The sequence below is a fragment of the Globicephala melas genome, chromosome 20 (assembly GCF_963455315.2).
Source record: "Globicephala melas chromosome 20, mGloMel1.2, whole genome shotgun sequence".
Lineage (NCBI taxonomy): Eukaryota > Metazoa > Chordata > Mammalia > Artiodactyla > Delphinidae > Globicephala > Globicephala melas.
In genome coordinates, this window is record NC_083333.1 from 43,875,527 (window position 1) to 43,889,161 (window position 13,635).

At 55.5% G+C, this 13,635-nt stretch overlaps 2 protein-coding genes across 2 annotated transcripts; both read right to left on the reverse strand.

The window, feature by feature from the left end:
* Positions 1-6,158: 6,158 nt before the first annotated feature.
* On the reverse strand, positions 6,159-9,460 carry HOXB7 (homeobox B7). Its single transcript, XM_030839957.3, has 2 exons — positions 9,061-9,460; positions 6,159-6,925 (listed from the first exon to the last, which is right to left on the reverse strand). The coding sequence occupies exons 1-2, from the start codon at positions 9,458-9,460 to the stop codon at positions 6,672-6,674; spliced, it is 654 nt and encodes a 217-aa protein (XP_030695817.2). The 3' UTR covers positions 6,159-6,671.
* Positions 9,461-11,599: 2,139 nt separating this feature from the next.
* On the reverse strand, positions 11,600-13,273 carry HOXB8 (homeobox B8). Its single transcript, XM_030839868.3, has 2 exons — positions 12,850-13,273; positions 11,600-12,037 (listed from the first exon to the last, which is right to left on the reverse strand). Exons 1-2 carry the CDS (start codon positions 13,271-13,273, stop codon positions 11,730-11,732), a joined length of 732 nt encoding a protein of 243 aa, XP_030695728.1. The 3' UTR covers positions 11,600-11,729.
* Positions 13,274-13,635: the final 362 nt, after the last annotated feature.

The window sequence follows — 13,635 nt, forward strand, 5'->3', positions numbered from 1 at the left end:
CACCCCACTCCCAACTGTGATTGGGGTGGGGTGAATTCAAACATCTCAACCCAGTTCTTCCCCTAGACTCTGTGATTCTCTGGTTTTGGGGAACACAAATGTTCCCAGAGGGAGCAGTGTGGCCTCTCCCACTCTTCGAGAGTTGTCCAGAGAGAACATTGCCTTAAAATTGGCCAGTCCAAAGCACAGTACAAAGACATTTCCATTATGCAAATGAACGGCATCTTCTCTGATGGAGGGGGGAGCAGTGGCAGCTCAGCTCCCTCTCCCCAGGTCCTTGGGCACCCTAAGAGCCCTTCAGGGTTTCAATCCTCTATACCAGCCGCCTTACCCTCCCCATCTGTCCTTCGGATTGTCCACAAGAAAAAATCCTCCGAGGGGCCCAAGACCTTCGGAGAGCGCTCCATCGGGGCCTCCAGCACTGGGCCGGGCCTTCTAGCCGCCAGAAAGTCACTCTCTGCTGAAGAGCTGAAAGGGCTGCTCCTGCGGCCCAGACTCGAGAGGCGCCAAAGACTCCGGGCCGCAGCCCCCGCGTTTGCCCCCAGTACCGCTGGGCCCCTCGACCTCGGCAGCTCCGGGCCAGACCCTAGTAACACCTCGGCCTGCCTGGCACCGCAAGCAATTTCCTGGAGCCCCCGCCCAGGAACTGGGGCCACAGCACCTTGAAAGGAGCGGCCAGAGCTTCCTCCTGCGGCTTGAAAGCCCGAGCTAATCAGTAACCCGTGAAACAGGGGCCAATATTCAAACTCGGCGGCAGCGGCGCGTACCCCCGCCCTCGCCACCCGCTTCTGGGAAAGCAGTCGGCTCAAGTGGGTATGAGGGGTTCGGCAGGAACGGAAATTACAAGGGTTAGGGTTCCTTACTGATTGATCCCCACTCCCACTCCCCGTTTTTTCCCAAAGCATATTTGTGTCGATTTCGCTTGAAATGATCGGGAATAGGGAAGGGGACGCACACTCACTTGCAAGACACCAACAGTTTCCAGAAAACTCGTCTCAATTCCTTCACCACAGACTCAAATGGCCAAGAAACTGGCAAGACCCACCACCCAACCCGGAGAAAACAGACTCGGTTTGTCTTTTGACAACCGAGTGGAACTGCCCGGGCCAGCGCCTCCCCTGCGGGACCCCTCCCTTAGCCGAAAAGAAAACCAAATAAACCTTGAACAGCCTTGGCCTCGGATCTCCCTAGCGGCCCTGGTGATCCCCTCTTGAGCTTGGAGGGGGATAGCGGGGAGAGGGCTCTCGACTCTGATCCCCCAATCCTTTGATTCAGGGCCCCTGCCCGCGGGCGGGATGAAGTATTAGTCCTTTTTAAATATGCCCTAGAAAAAGCCGCTTCCCTCAGCCAGCCGCCAGGTTCGGAGCTGGGATGAGGCTGACAAGGGGGAGGCGACGCTTGGTCTCCAATTCACACGCGGGCAGGCGGGAACCGAGATCCAGCGGAAAGCGTCAATCTGGGCCGACGTCCCCAGAAGCCCGCCGAACCAGAGCGGCGGGGGCTCCAGTCGTCGGGCACGGTTCAGGCAGTGTCGCGGGGCATTCGGCGCCGAAGCCGCATGTCTCCAAACGGACGGTAGATGGCAGCAAACCGCATAATTTGGGTCAGAGTAAACTGTCTGAGGGATGATTTATACCCCGCCAAGACTACAGGAGAAAAAGACCTTTAGTCTGGGTGGGTTTGGGGAATTTTTCCTTTGAGAATAGGCTCTTAGTGCCGTGGGTGCTGGCCGAGAACTTCTCTCGCTACGCAGCCGAGGAGTCCCTTCAGGCACCCATGCCGGGCCTGCTTCGAGGGCATCTACCTGTGCCTCCAGGGGCCCCCCTCCAGCGCCACAAGTGGCTGCTTCTCTCTTCTCAGCTCAGGATTGAGAGGGTCAATATCCCCCTACACACACCCAGACCCCCAAATCCCTGGGCAACCGGAGGCCCGAGGCTGAATGCTCTGCATCTGCTCTTTAAAAAGAGGAAAGCTATCACCTATTCCTGCAAACCAAACTAAATCACAGTCTCTCCTGCCCTCCGCGCCCTAAGTCCCTTATCTGTCGTCTGGCAGCTTCCCCAGAAGCCCTCTCTATTTTTAAGTCTTCACCCAGCGACTTGTGCCTTTTTCAACCCCACCAGCTACTTTAGGAATCTCGGCCTCCCGGCCTACGGTTCTTCTCCCCGCTACCCCCGCCCCCGGAGGTCTGGCTGGGGAATGAAATCAGGCGCCAGAGGTACAGGATTAGCTGTCTGAGCTCAGTGCCAGGCAGCTTTCTGGTCCGGGCACCATCAGGTCCCCTAATGGGATTTTCTTTTAATTTTATTCTTCTCTTTTTTTTGTTTTTCTCTTTTGTTTACATGCCTAAAACAACGTGTTAAACAGCTTCTTCACAATCACCACATTTGGATCTAGGAAAGTTTGAAATGTTTCCACATCAAGACACACACGGCAATTTCCTCCTCCACCGAAATCCATACCAATAAAACACAAGTAATAGAATCGATATTGCACAGAAATCAACACGCTGTAACCTACCGCGTTAAAAACCACAAAATTGTCTCCCTGCAGAGCGAGGCTCTCTCCTGCGGGAGTGGCGAACGACCTGGGCATTTTCAGGCATGCTTCCTGGGAGGTCTCCCTCGATTTGGGTACCTCCACCCACAGCCCTTTAATTTCAGAAATATCTCCGAAGGGAGATAATGAGTATTTCTCTGTGAATTGTTCTCTCTGTGTCTCTCTAGACGCCTCCTCGCCCTTGCTGGCCTCTGCGGAGATTCCAGGCCCTCCAGAGACCAGGACGTCCCTCAGCGCCACCGCCCTTGTGCCAGTGCTGCCGGGAAACCACCGATACCCGATACCCGCACCGGGCAAGAGAACTGCGCGGGGGCAATTGGGGGAGGCCGGAACAAGGGAAGGATGGTGGAGGGGGAGGGGGCGCAAACCCACAGAGGCCGTCGCAACCGGCTTCTGCCGGCGTCCCGAAGCCCAGACATCCCCATCCTCTCTTTTGCAGCCCCCTCGCTTAAACCTCTCCTCCCAGCTTAAAAAGGCGACTTAGAGCTCGCCTCCATGGCCCCTTTCTGTTCCTCCTCCCGTCTCCCTGCCCTGCTCCCCCTCCAGGGAGCATCCACCCCTCTCTCGGCCACCGAATGTCCTGAGAAGCTTCTCCCTGCAGCGCCCAGAGGTGGGGTTCAACCCCGTCTTGGCCGGGGGGAAGAGAGAGACAAACCCAAGCCCCCACCCCCTGTAAAAATCGATGCAAAAGAATAAGAAGAAATTGTAGAATTTCTCTTACCTTTGCAGACCTTGGGATTTCTTTCCTCCGATTGAAGGGGGTGGAGAGAAAGGAAAGAAAAAAAAAAGAGAGAGAGGGAGAGAGAGCGTTCGGTTTCTTCTTCATCTTCCAGATAATATTGTCCCAACCTGAGAGCCGTTGCTTCCCCTTCTCTGACTTGGAAAGAGAGGGTGTTCGCTTTTCTGATATTTGCATAGAAAATGGAGTAAGTTCTGGCTTTGAAAAATGGTATCAGGCTGCAGTCCTGGGCAGATTGTCCATTTACCCTCCATGATGACTAAAATCCCAGATCAACAAGCAAATTAACTTAGAAATTAAAATTATTTTTGGTTTTCTCTTTTGTGTAATTCCCACCCCTCCTTCCCCCCACCCTCTCTCTCTCTCTCTCTCTCTCTCTCTCTTCTTTCCTCTCCCCCTCGCTTTTCTCTCTCTCTTTTGCTTTATCGAGCTGATACTGAAGTATAAAAATATCAAGAGGCTGGAGCCCTGAAGGACGACAGTGCTCCGACCTAGGTGTGGTGTCCAAAAGAATGCTGCATTATAACCACCAGGGAAATGATAAAAAGTTCATGTTCACGATCGCCCGGCCACATGACCGGCGCTGGCCAATCGCTGGATTCAACCACTCATAAACTTCTATCACAAAGTTGTAAATTTTCATAAAACAACAAGGAATTTATTGCATTTCTTCATGGCTGCTCCACCAGCAACGCTTTTCTCAGTCGCCATCTTCTTTTCTTCTCCTTCTCGATTTTTGGGGAAACCCCAATCTGAGAAAGGGTGCGATTTGGGGTGTGGGGAATCAGGCGGAGGAGGCACAAGCATCCAGCTGGGAGGGGGGTTCTTTTTGGAAACTCCCTATTCTCACAGGAGTTCTGTCCCCTCTTCTAGTAAAAATTCACCCCAAAAACCTCCACACAGGGACCATTCTAAGGCAATCTGGGGGTGAGTTAGGAGCAGCAGCTAGTGTCCAGAGTTGCCACTTGCATCAGGGCAAAATGAAAGCTTCAGTGCCCCCTTTCCCACCTCTGAATGCCCCCCTCCCTCCCAGCACTATAGATGGCGGGAACCCCACCTGTGAAGCTTGTAGCACTGCCGGTGTGGGGCCCTAGATCTCCTAGGGCCTACTTTTTGCCCCAAAGAGGCTAATGGGGGCCAAGGCAGACACTCTAGCCACTGGATGCTTGCCTCTGCACCCCAGAAATTGGAGGAGGGTAAAGCCGGACCCTTGACTCTCCCACCCAAATGCCCACACGCCCAGGTTCCTAGGGACAACTCCCTGTGCTCTGCTGGGGGGGGCGGGGGGGTCTGCGGTCATTAATGAGGGAACTGAAGGTTTAGGAGCCTTTTACTTACAAATTCAGATTAAACAGATTTTCCTAAAACACGCTTCCTTCCAACCCTCTTCCCCTTCTCTGTTCCGATGCCCGATCTTTAAATTTTAATAATTCAGGGTTTATAATCGAATAGATACTAAAAATCAACTCCGCAGGTCTAGCTACGTAGGCACCGTCCTCTGGGTATTTATCCCTCAATCAAGGGGGTGTTTTGGAGACAAACAACAACCCAGATTCACCCCAGGTTTCCCAGGTCCCCTGAAATATGCCCGAATTTTGAATTGAGCTACCAGCGCCCAAATGCAGGAAAGGAAATAACCTCCCCCCCACACAAATGTTTTTCTTTTTTCTCTTTCTCTGTACTCCGGAGAAGATTCCAGGTTGCCGGCAGCGCGGACAGCGGGCAGAAAGGCTCAGAGGCAGCCCGCGGAAGGCGGGCGGCTGGGCTCAGAGCAGCAGGGATGCGGCCACAGCAGCCGGGTAGTTCGCACCGCTCAGCTTCTCGCTATCGGCGCTCATTTTCTTCCCCCAATTTCAAGTTCTACTTGGGTCGCTGGGTCAAGTTAGAATAAGATAAATTAAAATAAATGAAAGTAAAATAAATTTCAATAAAATAACCGAATAGCTCTTGTGGAAAATGTTTGCCGACCGAGCGGAAAGCCAGGAGCATCTTGACGTTGGAGGCCTGATTGGGCGGCCGGGAGGTTTTTGCTCGCCGGTCTGGCCTCTGCCCAACGCCGCCCGCCCGCCGGCGCGAGAAGGGGGAGTGGATTTGGGTGGTCACCTTCCCTTTCCTTCCGCTCCTTCTTCGCTTGAGGCCTAGCACTTGAGATTTCAGCTCTATATTGGTGCCTCGGCGGCGCCAAGCCACAGCCTCGTGTGAAGGCCTGAATGAGGAAGAGTTTGTGGAACTGTGGGGGGCTTGTTTTTTGTTTTGTTTTGTGAATGTGTGCGACTGGGCATGTGGACTCAAGGACGTGTTTACTTGGGGGCAAATGTGAATCTGTGTGTTTTATGAGCCGATGTGTGAGTGTACCCTGGTATGTATAAATATGTCTGTGAGTATGAACGTGGGTTTACTTGTGTGAGTGAATGTGAATACTATGTGTTCTGGGCAGGGTTTGGGATGTGTGAATGCCTGTCTGTTTATTTGTGAACATATGAATATGGACGTTTGTGACTGTGTGTGACAATGTATATATTTATTTATGTGCAGTGTTAGCCTGTAAATAGGTGTGGTTGGGTGCATCTGCGTGTCAATATGTGTAAAAAAATGTAAAGGGAATGTGTGTGTGTGGTATCCGAGGTTCACTAGTTGGCAGCCCCCAGAGCAAGGGGCACAAGAAAACAGAAGAGGCCCCAGCACAGAAAGAAATGGGCCAGCAGCAGAAGTTGGAGCAAAGGGGCGCTGGGATGCATGACTATCCCTCACCCCCTCCCAGCCTTAGGGAGACACAGAAAATAGGGGCTCTGTTTATTTTTAATTGCTTTTATTTCTCCATCCTTCAGATACACATAGAATGCAAAGAGGATCACAGGGGCTGGTGGGAGCAAGGAGCAGCGGGCAGGCCAGGTGCACAGAGGGGACACTTGAGCTAGTTGGTGGGTCCTTAGGGCTCCCTAAGGCCCCTTCAGTGCCGCTACTGGGAAGGGGGGGTTGCTCAGGAAGCCGGGGAACCACACGTTATTCCAGACCCACAGACAGCGTCAAAGATGGGGCTTACAAAACAGCAAGATTTTACCAAAGACCTTAACAATTAGCAACATAGAAAAGGGGAGGCAAATTCCAGAAAGCTACAGAACAGGTAGATGATGTCCTTCCCATACTGTACAAAACAAACCTGATGGACTTTCCTATAGGTAGTATTTTTTTTCCAGTGTTAAGAAACCAAAATTTCACCTTCTCTCCTTAAAAAAAATTAACTGCTTTCCATTTAAATAGTTTTTTTTTCCCTCCCTATTTGACTTGAGTTTCCTGGTTCAGTTCCCAGAGCTGGGTCTCTCTCTCTCTCTTTCCCTTTTTCATCTCTCTTCCTCTGCCCTTTCTCTGTCCCTCACTCTTCCTCATCCTCCTCCGCCTCGGCCTTGTCCTGCCTGGTGGCCCCGGGGCCCGCTGTCTTGTTCTCTTTTTTCCACTTCATGCGGCGGTTCTGGAACCAGATCTTGATCTGTCTTTCGGTGAGGCAGAGCGCGTGCGCGATCTCGATGCGCCGCCGCCGCGTCAGGTAGCGATTGTAGTGAAACTCCTTCTCCAGCTCCAGGGTCTGATAGCGGGTATAGGTCTGGCGACCTCGCTTGCGGTCGGTCCCTGCGCAGGTTATTTGCAGGAGAAAAATCAGTGAGTGAGGAACGAGCCATGAGAGTGCTCCCCTCCCTCTTGGACCCTGTATGCGGTTTGGCATCGGTGGTTGGAAGAGCTTCTTTCCCATTACATCAAATTGTCACTATCCATACCCCAGCCTATGCCTGCCATCTCTCCTCAACGTGCAGACCTTTCTACAGGCCTCCCAAGGCAAACACTCCCATCTTCCACCCAGGAAGTCGTCTAGCCTAGGGCTTCTGAGGTCTAACCTCTAACAAGGTCTAACCTGCTGGCTCTTGAAGGCCCTGTGCCTAAAGGGGTGTGTATGTGGGATGAAAGGCAGTTAATCCTCCGGGACCAGGAACCCCAAGTCTCCCCTTTTGCATGCGGACTCTGATGGTCTTTGGGGGTACAGGACAACATAAACCATGCAAGTGACCCTGGAGTGGGACTCTAGGCCTGGCCTGAGGGCTTTTCCCAAAAAGAAAAGGAGACAAAGAGCCTCACAGGTCCAGTCTCCCCCCTCCCCCAGCCTGTTGTGGAATGAGGAGGAGGTGAGAATTTGCAGACTTCCTTGGAGCGTGGAGTCAGTTGGAGAGCAACTGCCTTCTGATGACTATTTTCCAGTGAGTGGCTGAGGTTCAGACAGGGCCAGGCTGTCCTGCCTGCCCACCTGCCCAGACAACCCAGCCCTCCAAAGCAATCTTTGGGCCTCCAGGAAGGCACAGAGGGAGAGGAGAGACAGCAGCCTGGGTTGGGGTAGAACATTCAGTATCTGGCTGGTGGGGGCTGAAGGGCAGGGAAGAGCTTCCCAGGTTAGGCCCCAAACCCTGAGGAGGCTTGGGGGAGGTGCTGGTGCCAGCCCTCCTAGGAAGGAGACAGTGGGAGGAGGGGCTAGGGGCCCTAATTTCAAGTCAGATAAAAGCCAAGCTGAAATGTTTATGAGCAGAAAAATTGGGGCTTTAATAAATCAGCTGGAAAGCCAGTTGAATTATGAAGCAGGTAATGGGGACCGTGACCACGAATACGGAAAGTGTAAGAGCTGGGCTCTCCTGGCCCTCAACCCTGGCCGGATTGGGAGCTTCCGACCACAATTCTTGGGTCTTCTGGACCTTGAGATTGGCCTCTGAGTCCAGGACAACATTATGAAGGTTGTCTGGGACAGGCTTGTCAGGAGACCCCACGGAGCCCCTGGTCTCTTGGGGTTCCTGCAGCAGCTTCCTCGGTGGCCTGCACTCTTTCTTGATTTGGCTTTTTGGAGTCCTAGTGTCTCCCCCAAGAGGACATCCACCCTTCTGGAACGACACTTGCAAACTAGTTGGCCAGTTCTCCAGGGGTGCTAGGAAGGGCACCTGAGGAAGCCAGCTGTACTCCCCTGAGGCCTCTGCCCCTTTCTCTAGTTTCTCTAGTTCTCCTGCCTCCCGCTTCCCAAGTTTACTGGGGGTCAGGAGCCTGCTCTCTCTTGGCTTCAGCCCCCCTCTCTCCACCTGCCTCTCTGGCTCTGTGTCCCTGGCTGAATCCTCATCACCTCTCACACCCCCTCCTCCCACCAGGCCTCTAGAGCCCACCTCTAATTGTCCAGAAGGGAATAATGGGGGAGCGGGGTTGGCTGGGAAGAAAGAGGGAGGGGAGAACTGCTCAGCGCTGCAGCCCCCTCCCCTAGACCTTATCCAAGCTGAGGCTGGGGGACACACCCAGAGTTGAGATCCCCGGCTGGGGAAGGGAGAAGGGAGGGGGGAGATCCTAATGGCTATTCTCTGCAAACCCCAGTCTTCCTCCGCAAGACAAACGGCCTCCTCTCCAGCCCGTGCCGGCGCGGCTGATAAATATTTAAAGCTAAAAGGCCGGGAGGAAGGGTGGGGGTGGGTGGTCTGGGGGCTCAGAGCGCCGCGGCGTCGGCGGAGAGGGATCCGCTAGGGAAGCAGCGAGTGAGCCTGAGAGCACCAAGCAAAAACGGGAATGGGGGCGGCGCGCCGGCTCGCGGCTCGGGGTGGGGGGCCGCGTCCCCAGGGCCGACCTCCTACCAGGAGCACTCTGGACAAGGAGAGGGGCACTTGGCCGGGAAGGGGGCGCCTTCCGGGGAATGTGCCCGGGCCACTGCGGCTCGGGACCGCTCGGGACTGCTCGGTGCGCGGCGTTACCTGAGCTTCGCATCCAAGGGTAGATCCGGAAGTTACTCTCGGCCGCCAAGTCCGAGTCCCTCTGCTCCTTGGCGCCCGCCGCCTTGGCAGAGTCGCCGGGACACACCCCGGAGAGGTTCTGCTCAAAGGGTGCGCAGTGCATGTTGAAGGAACTCGGCTCGAGCCCGTAGCCGGCCGCGTAGACGCCGGCTGCACTCTGGCCCGCCATGCCCCCCCCGCCGGGGTACAAGCCCTGCATCGAGGCGGCGAAGGAAGCGCCCGAACCCGCTCCATAGCCCGGGCGCTGGGGGTTGGAAGCAAACGCACAAGAAGTTTGTTCGGGGAAGGCTCCGGTAGCGAAAACCGAACTTGCGGCTGGATATTTAGAAAATAAAGCATTCGCATAATACAATGAACTCATAATTTGGCCGGATGATTTGTAGTCAGGGACGTTTTAGTGTCGGTTTTACGAGATTCCTTGATATATTACAGAATTAGAGTCCAGATTTACACCAAAAAGGACCCCCTTTTTCCTCTCTGGACCACGTGACCCCGCCCACGTGACGTCCCCTCTGCCAATAGCCGGGCAGCCTCCCCACGGCTCCCGGTAATGTGGAAAAAATTGTGTGGCGTTGGATTTATAAAATATGATCAATAATGAATGAGAAAACCAGGCCCTGTGGATTAGGGCTGGGGGCTCAAGGGCCGCTGTCGACCCCCGTGGGCTGGAGGAAGCTTGCAGGCGAGATTTGGAGAAGAAGGGATTGAGTGGAAGGGAAAATAAATAACCTCCGAGAGCGATCCTTGTTGTCACCCCCTCCTCCCCAGCCCGTTACCCAGCCAGAAACAAACGCAGGGATTGCATACAACCGGGTGAGTGGGTGGGTGGGGGCAGGCCAGGTCTTTATTAATCCGGACCGCTTCAGCCTGGCTGGGCCTTTGGGGGAACTTAGTCCGGAATTGGTCCGTTTCTCCCGAGGTGAGGAGCGAGGTGAGCCTGGCCTCAAGGCTCGCTCTCTCTCTCTCTCTCTCTCTCTCTGCCCCAGACGGGCAGGGACGGAGTGAGGTTTCCTGGGTGCTCCCAGAGGCGCGGAATCCAGCCCACGGGCGTTGGATGCTGCGGTTTCTGGTGGCTAAAAAATAAAAAAAAAGGTTTGAAAATTAAAAAAGGAAGGGGGTGGGGTGGGTGGGAAGAGAAAGGAAGGGAGGAGGGTGGCCTGGTATGCTGCTCTCCTGGTTCCCGGAGGCGGATGCCTTAGTCGAGCGTGGCTGCTGGAGAAGCAGAGGGAGCGAAGGAAGGAAGGCGGCGAGCCACCACCTCGGAGCTGGGCGAAGGTGGCCAAGTCCCAGAAATGGAGAGGCAGGGAAGAGCATCTCCCTTCTCCTGCTCCCCCCCCCCACGAGAGTACGAAAAAAATTAATTTTTTTTTTTTATTTTTCAGCTTGTTCATCAGCTCCGCACTCCACCTCTACCCCCGCACACACACACACACAGGAGAGGGCACACAAAAACAAAGGGGGAGGTTGGGGGGATAAAGCCACCAGCCCAGGCGCATCTCTCCAGCATGGCCTGGGCGCGGGGGTCTCCGGGGCCGGCAGCCTCGGAACGCGAAGGGAGGGGGAGGGGGTTTCTCTCGGCTCCCCTCCCTCGTTCGTCTCTCCTCCAATCACGCGCAGCCGCCTCCCTCATCCCCTGCGCCCCTGGGCCAAGGGACTCGCACCACCTGCCTCCAGCCCCCGCCCCCTCCGCTGCGCGGCCAGGCGGACGCAGGAGCCCGGTGACTGGCTCCCCCGCTCCGCAGCTCTGCAAGGCGCCGGGAGCAAATGAGGAGCGCGGGCCCGGCAAGTCTCAGGTTCTCGCTTGTAAACTTTATTGTAACTCTTCCGCCCTTTTCAGGCGCAGACAACAGAACAAAGTATAGAGGAACAACAAAATATATAATTAGCCCTCCCGCCCCCCAATAAAGCAATTCACGGATACAGGATACATTCTCTTCACAGTAAACCTAAGAACACTTTAAACAATTGCCCACAGCGCGCATGCTAACTAAAGTAACCTCTTTTGAGAAACACTTAAGACGAAATTGTCAAACCAAAGCGGGGGGCGGGGGGGGGAGGAAAAGAGAGAAGCCAGAGAGAAAGCCAGCGAGCTAGAGAGGGCAGCGGGGAGGGGGGTGGGAGGGGAAATGAGTACGAGGCGAGAGAGAGAGAGAGAGAGGGAGAGGGAGGGAGACAGAAAGAATTACGGCGTGAATAGGCAGTTTCATGTTGTTGGGAGAACTTAGCAGAAATCGGTACCTCGGTCATTACAAAGAAGCACGTTCAAAGGAAAAAAGACCATTGCACAAGGAGGCTTTTTACACGGGGCAGGGGCGTGGGGGTGGGGCTCAGCCAGGCCGCAGCCGCTCACCCTAGCAGGGAGAGGGAGTCCTTGCTTAAAATCCTTTTCTTTCCCACCCCTCCGGCCCCCAAGAGATGGGAAGGAGATCCACGGTAGCTCACACACAGAAGCTATTACGAGAAACTACCACTAGCGGGGACTGGCGCGGCGGGGAAGCTGCGGTGGGAGGCCAGGCTCCGGGCCCCGCTCACAGGGCTAGAGCTGTCTCGGGCGGGGGCGGGCGACGGCAGCGCGGTCGGGTGACCCGCGGAGGCAGGGCGGCCGCGGCCCTGGCAGTCCCAGCTGGAGCCTACTTCTTGTCGCCCTTCTGCGCGTCGCCCTCGTCCGCCGCCTCCGGGGCCCGCTCCAGCTTCTGTTTCTCCAGCTCCTCCTGCTCGCATTTGCTGCTAGGGAACTTGTCTTTGTTGTTCTCTTTTTTCCACTTCATCCTCCGGTTCTGGAACCAGATTTTGACCTGTCTCTCTGTCAGTCCCAGCGCATGCGATACCTCGATCCTCCGCTTGCGAGTCAGATAGGGATTAAATAGGAACTCCTTCTCCAGCTCCAGGGTCTGGTAGCGGCTGTAGGTCTGTCGGCCTCGCCTGCGTCCGGCGGCTGCTGGGAATGGGGGAAAGGGCGAGACAGAGGGGAGGGGAGGGTGGGGGAGGGGGCAGAGACAGAGAAGGTTGGAAGATTCGTGAACCAGCCTAGGAGACCAGTATAATAAGGGCAGGGGACCTTCTACCCCGTGCAGGGGCGGGAGCGCTGGGAGGCCGCGGTCAGCCGAGGGGGGGCGGGTGAGGGGGATCAGACACCACTGAATCTAAGGGAGCCAGAAAGGGGAGCCCCCTCCCCTGGTAACCAGCACCAGAGAGTTGGGCGGGGGTGGTTGAATCTATTAAAAGTGCCATAAACTTTAGAAGGAAGGATGTGAAGGAGGGGGAAAGTAAGAATAAAAAAGCCAGGATGGGGACGAATGGACCCACCTTGAAAAGCCCCCAGAGCCTCTGCCCCAGAAGAAAAGTTTCTTCAGGGTAATTAAACTATAAAGCAATTGAGAAGTGCAAAAGTTGAGCGCCCCATTCCCACCACCCTTTCTCCACTACCCCCCATAAAACAGTAAAAGGGGTAAAAAGGAGGGGAAGAAGAAAAAAAGTCAGGCAGGGTGAGGGGTTTATGGATTCAGGAAATGTCGCTTAGCGACCTCCTTCAAGGGAAACAAAAAAGAAAGGAAAGGAAGGAAGGAAGGAAGGAAGGAAGGGAGGGAGGGAGGGAGGAAGGAAGGAAGGAAGGAAAGAAGGGGGAGCCTATCTGAACAGAACAAGCAAGTCTTCCAGGGGCTGGCGGAACCGCGCCTGGCCTGCCCGGCCCCCCGTGCCGGCCTGGGCCCCGGGTCTCCCTTCCCCCCGCCGGCCCCGACGCGAGCTCACCTTGCGGGCGCATCCAGGGGAAGAGCTGTGTGGGCGACGGGCTCTGCTCGGACCCCTCGGCCTCCTCCCCCAGGCCGCTGGCGGCGGCGAGCTTGCAGTCTGCGTACTGCACCAGGTCTGGATCCTGCGCACCGAACAGGCTCTGCCGCTGCAGCGGGTCGTAGCCGTAGAAGTTGCCTGGGTCCCCGTGGCACGCCACGGCGCACGGGTTCTGCTGATAGGGAGCCGTGGACAGCGACGACGGCCCGTGGTAGAACTCCTGGATTTGCGACGGGTGCTGGAAGCTGCCGCCGCTGCTGGGACCGTACACCACGGTGGGTCGGCCGCCCAGGTCCTGGGCGAAGCCGCAGTCATAATAATTGGGGCGCAGGGACTCCCCGGTTTTGTATTTGGAGAACAGTGAGTTGACGAAATAAGAGCTCATTTTATTGAATTTTGAGGCGGCGGCGGCGGCGGCGGCTGTAGTTGGGGGCTGTTGGGGAGGGGGTGGGGAGGGGGAAAGGGAGGGAGAGAGAGAGAAAAAAACGCGGATTCGCCGGCTCCTAGTCACCCTCGCCAGGAAAGGAGAGGAAAAGGAGGAGGGGGGAAAAAGAAAAGAAAGAAAAGGCGAAGAATATCTCGAAGCCACCACACTTTTTGTGATTTCCAGGAATAGAAAAGGACAGCGAAGCCTCCAAAAGTCTAAGCTTGCATGGCAGCCGCGGCTCGCTCGCCCTCCCCCACCCCCCACCCCCCCAAAAAATATACCGCCACTTAAAGAGGTCCTCGCTTTACATTTCGAAGAAG

Coding starts and splice junctions, on each gene's coding strand:
- HOXB7 (XM_030839957.3), bottom strand. CDS start 9,460: ATGAGTTCATTGTATTATGCGAATGCTTTATTTTCTAAATATCCAGCC. Junction 6,926..9,060: donor CCCTTGGATGCGAAGCTCAG/GTAACGCCGCGC, acceptor TAACCTGCGCAG/GGACCGACCGCAAGCGAGGT.
- HOXB8 (XM_030839868.3), bottom strand. CDS start 13,273: ATGAGCTCTTATTTCGTCAACTCACTGTTCTCCAAATACAAAACCGGG. Junction 12,038..12,849: donor CCCCTGGATGCGCCCGCAAG/GTGAGCTCGCGT, acceptor CCCCATTCCCAG/CAGCCGCCGGACGCAGGCGA.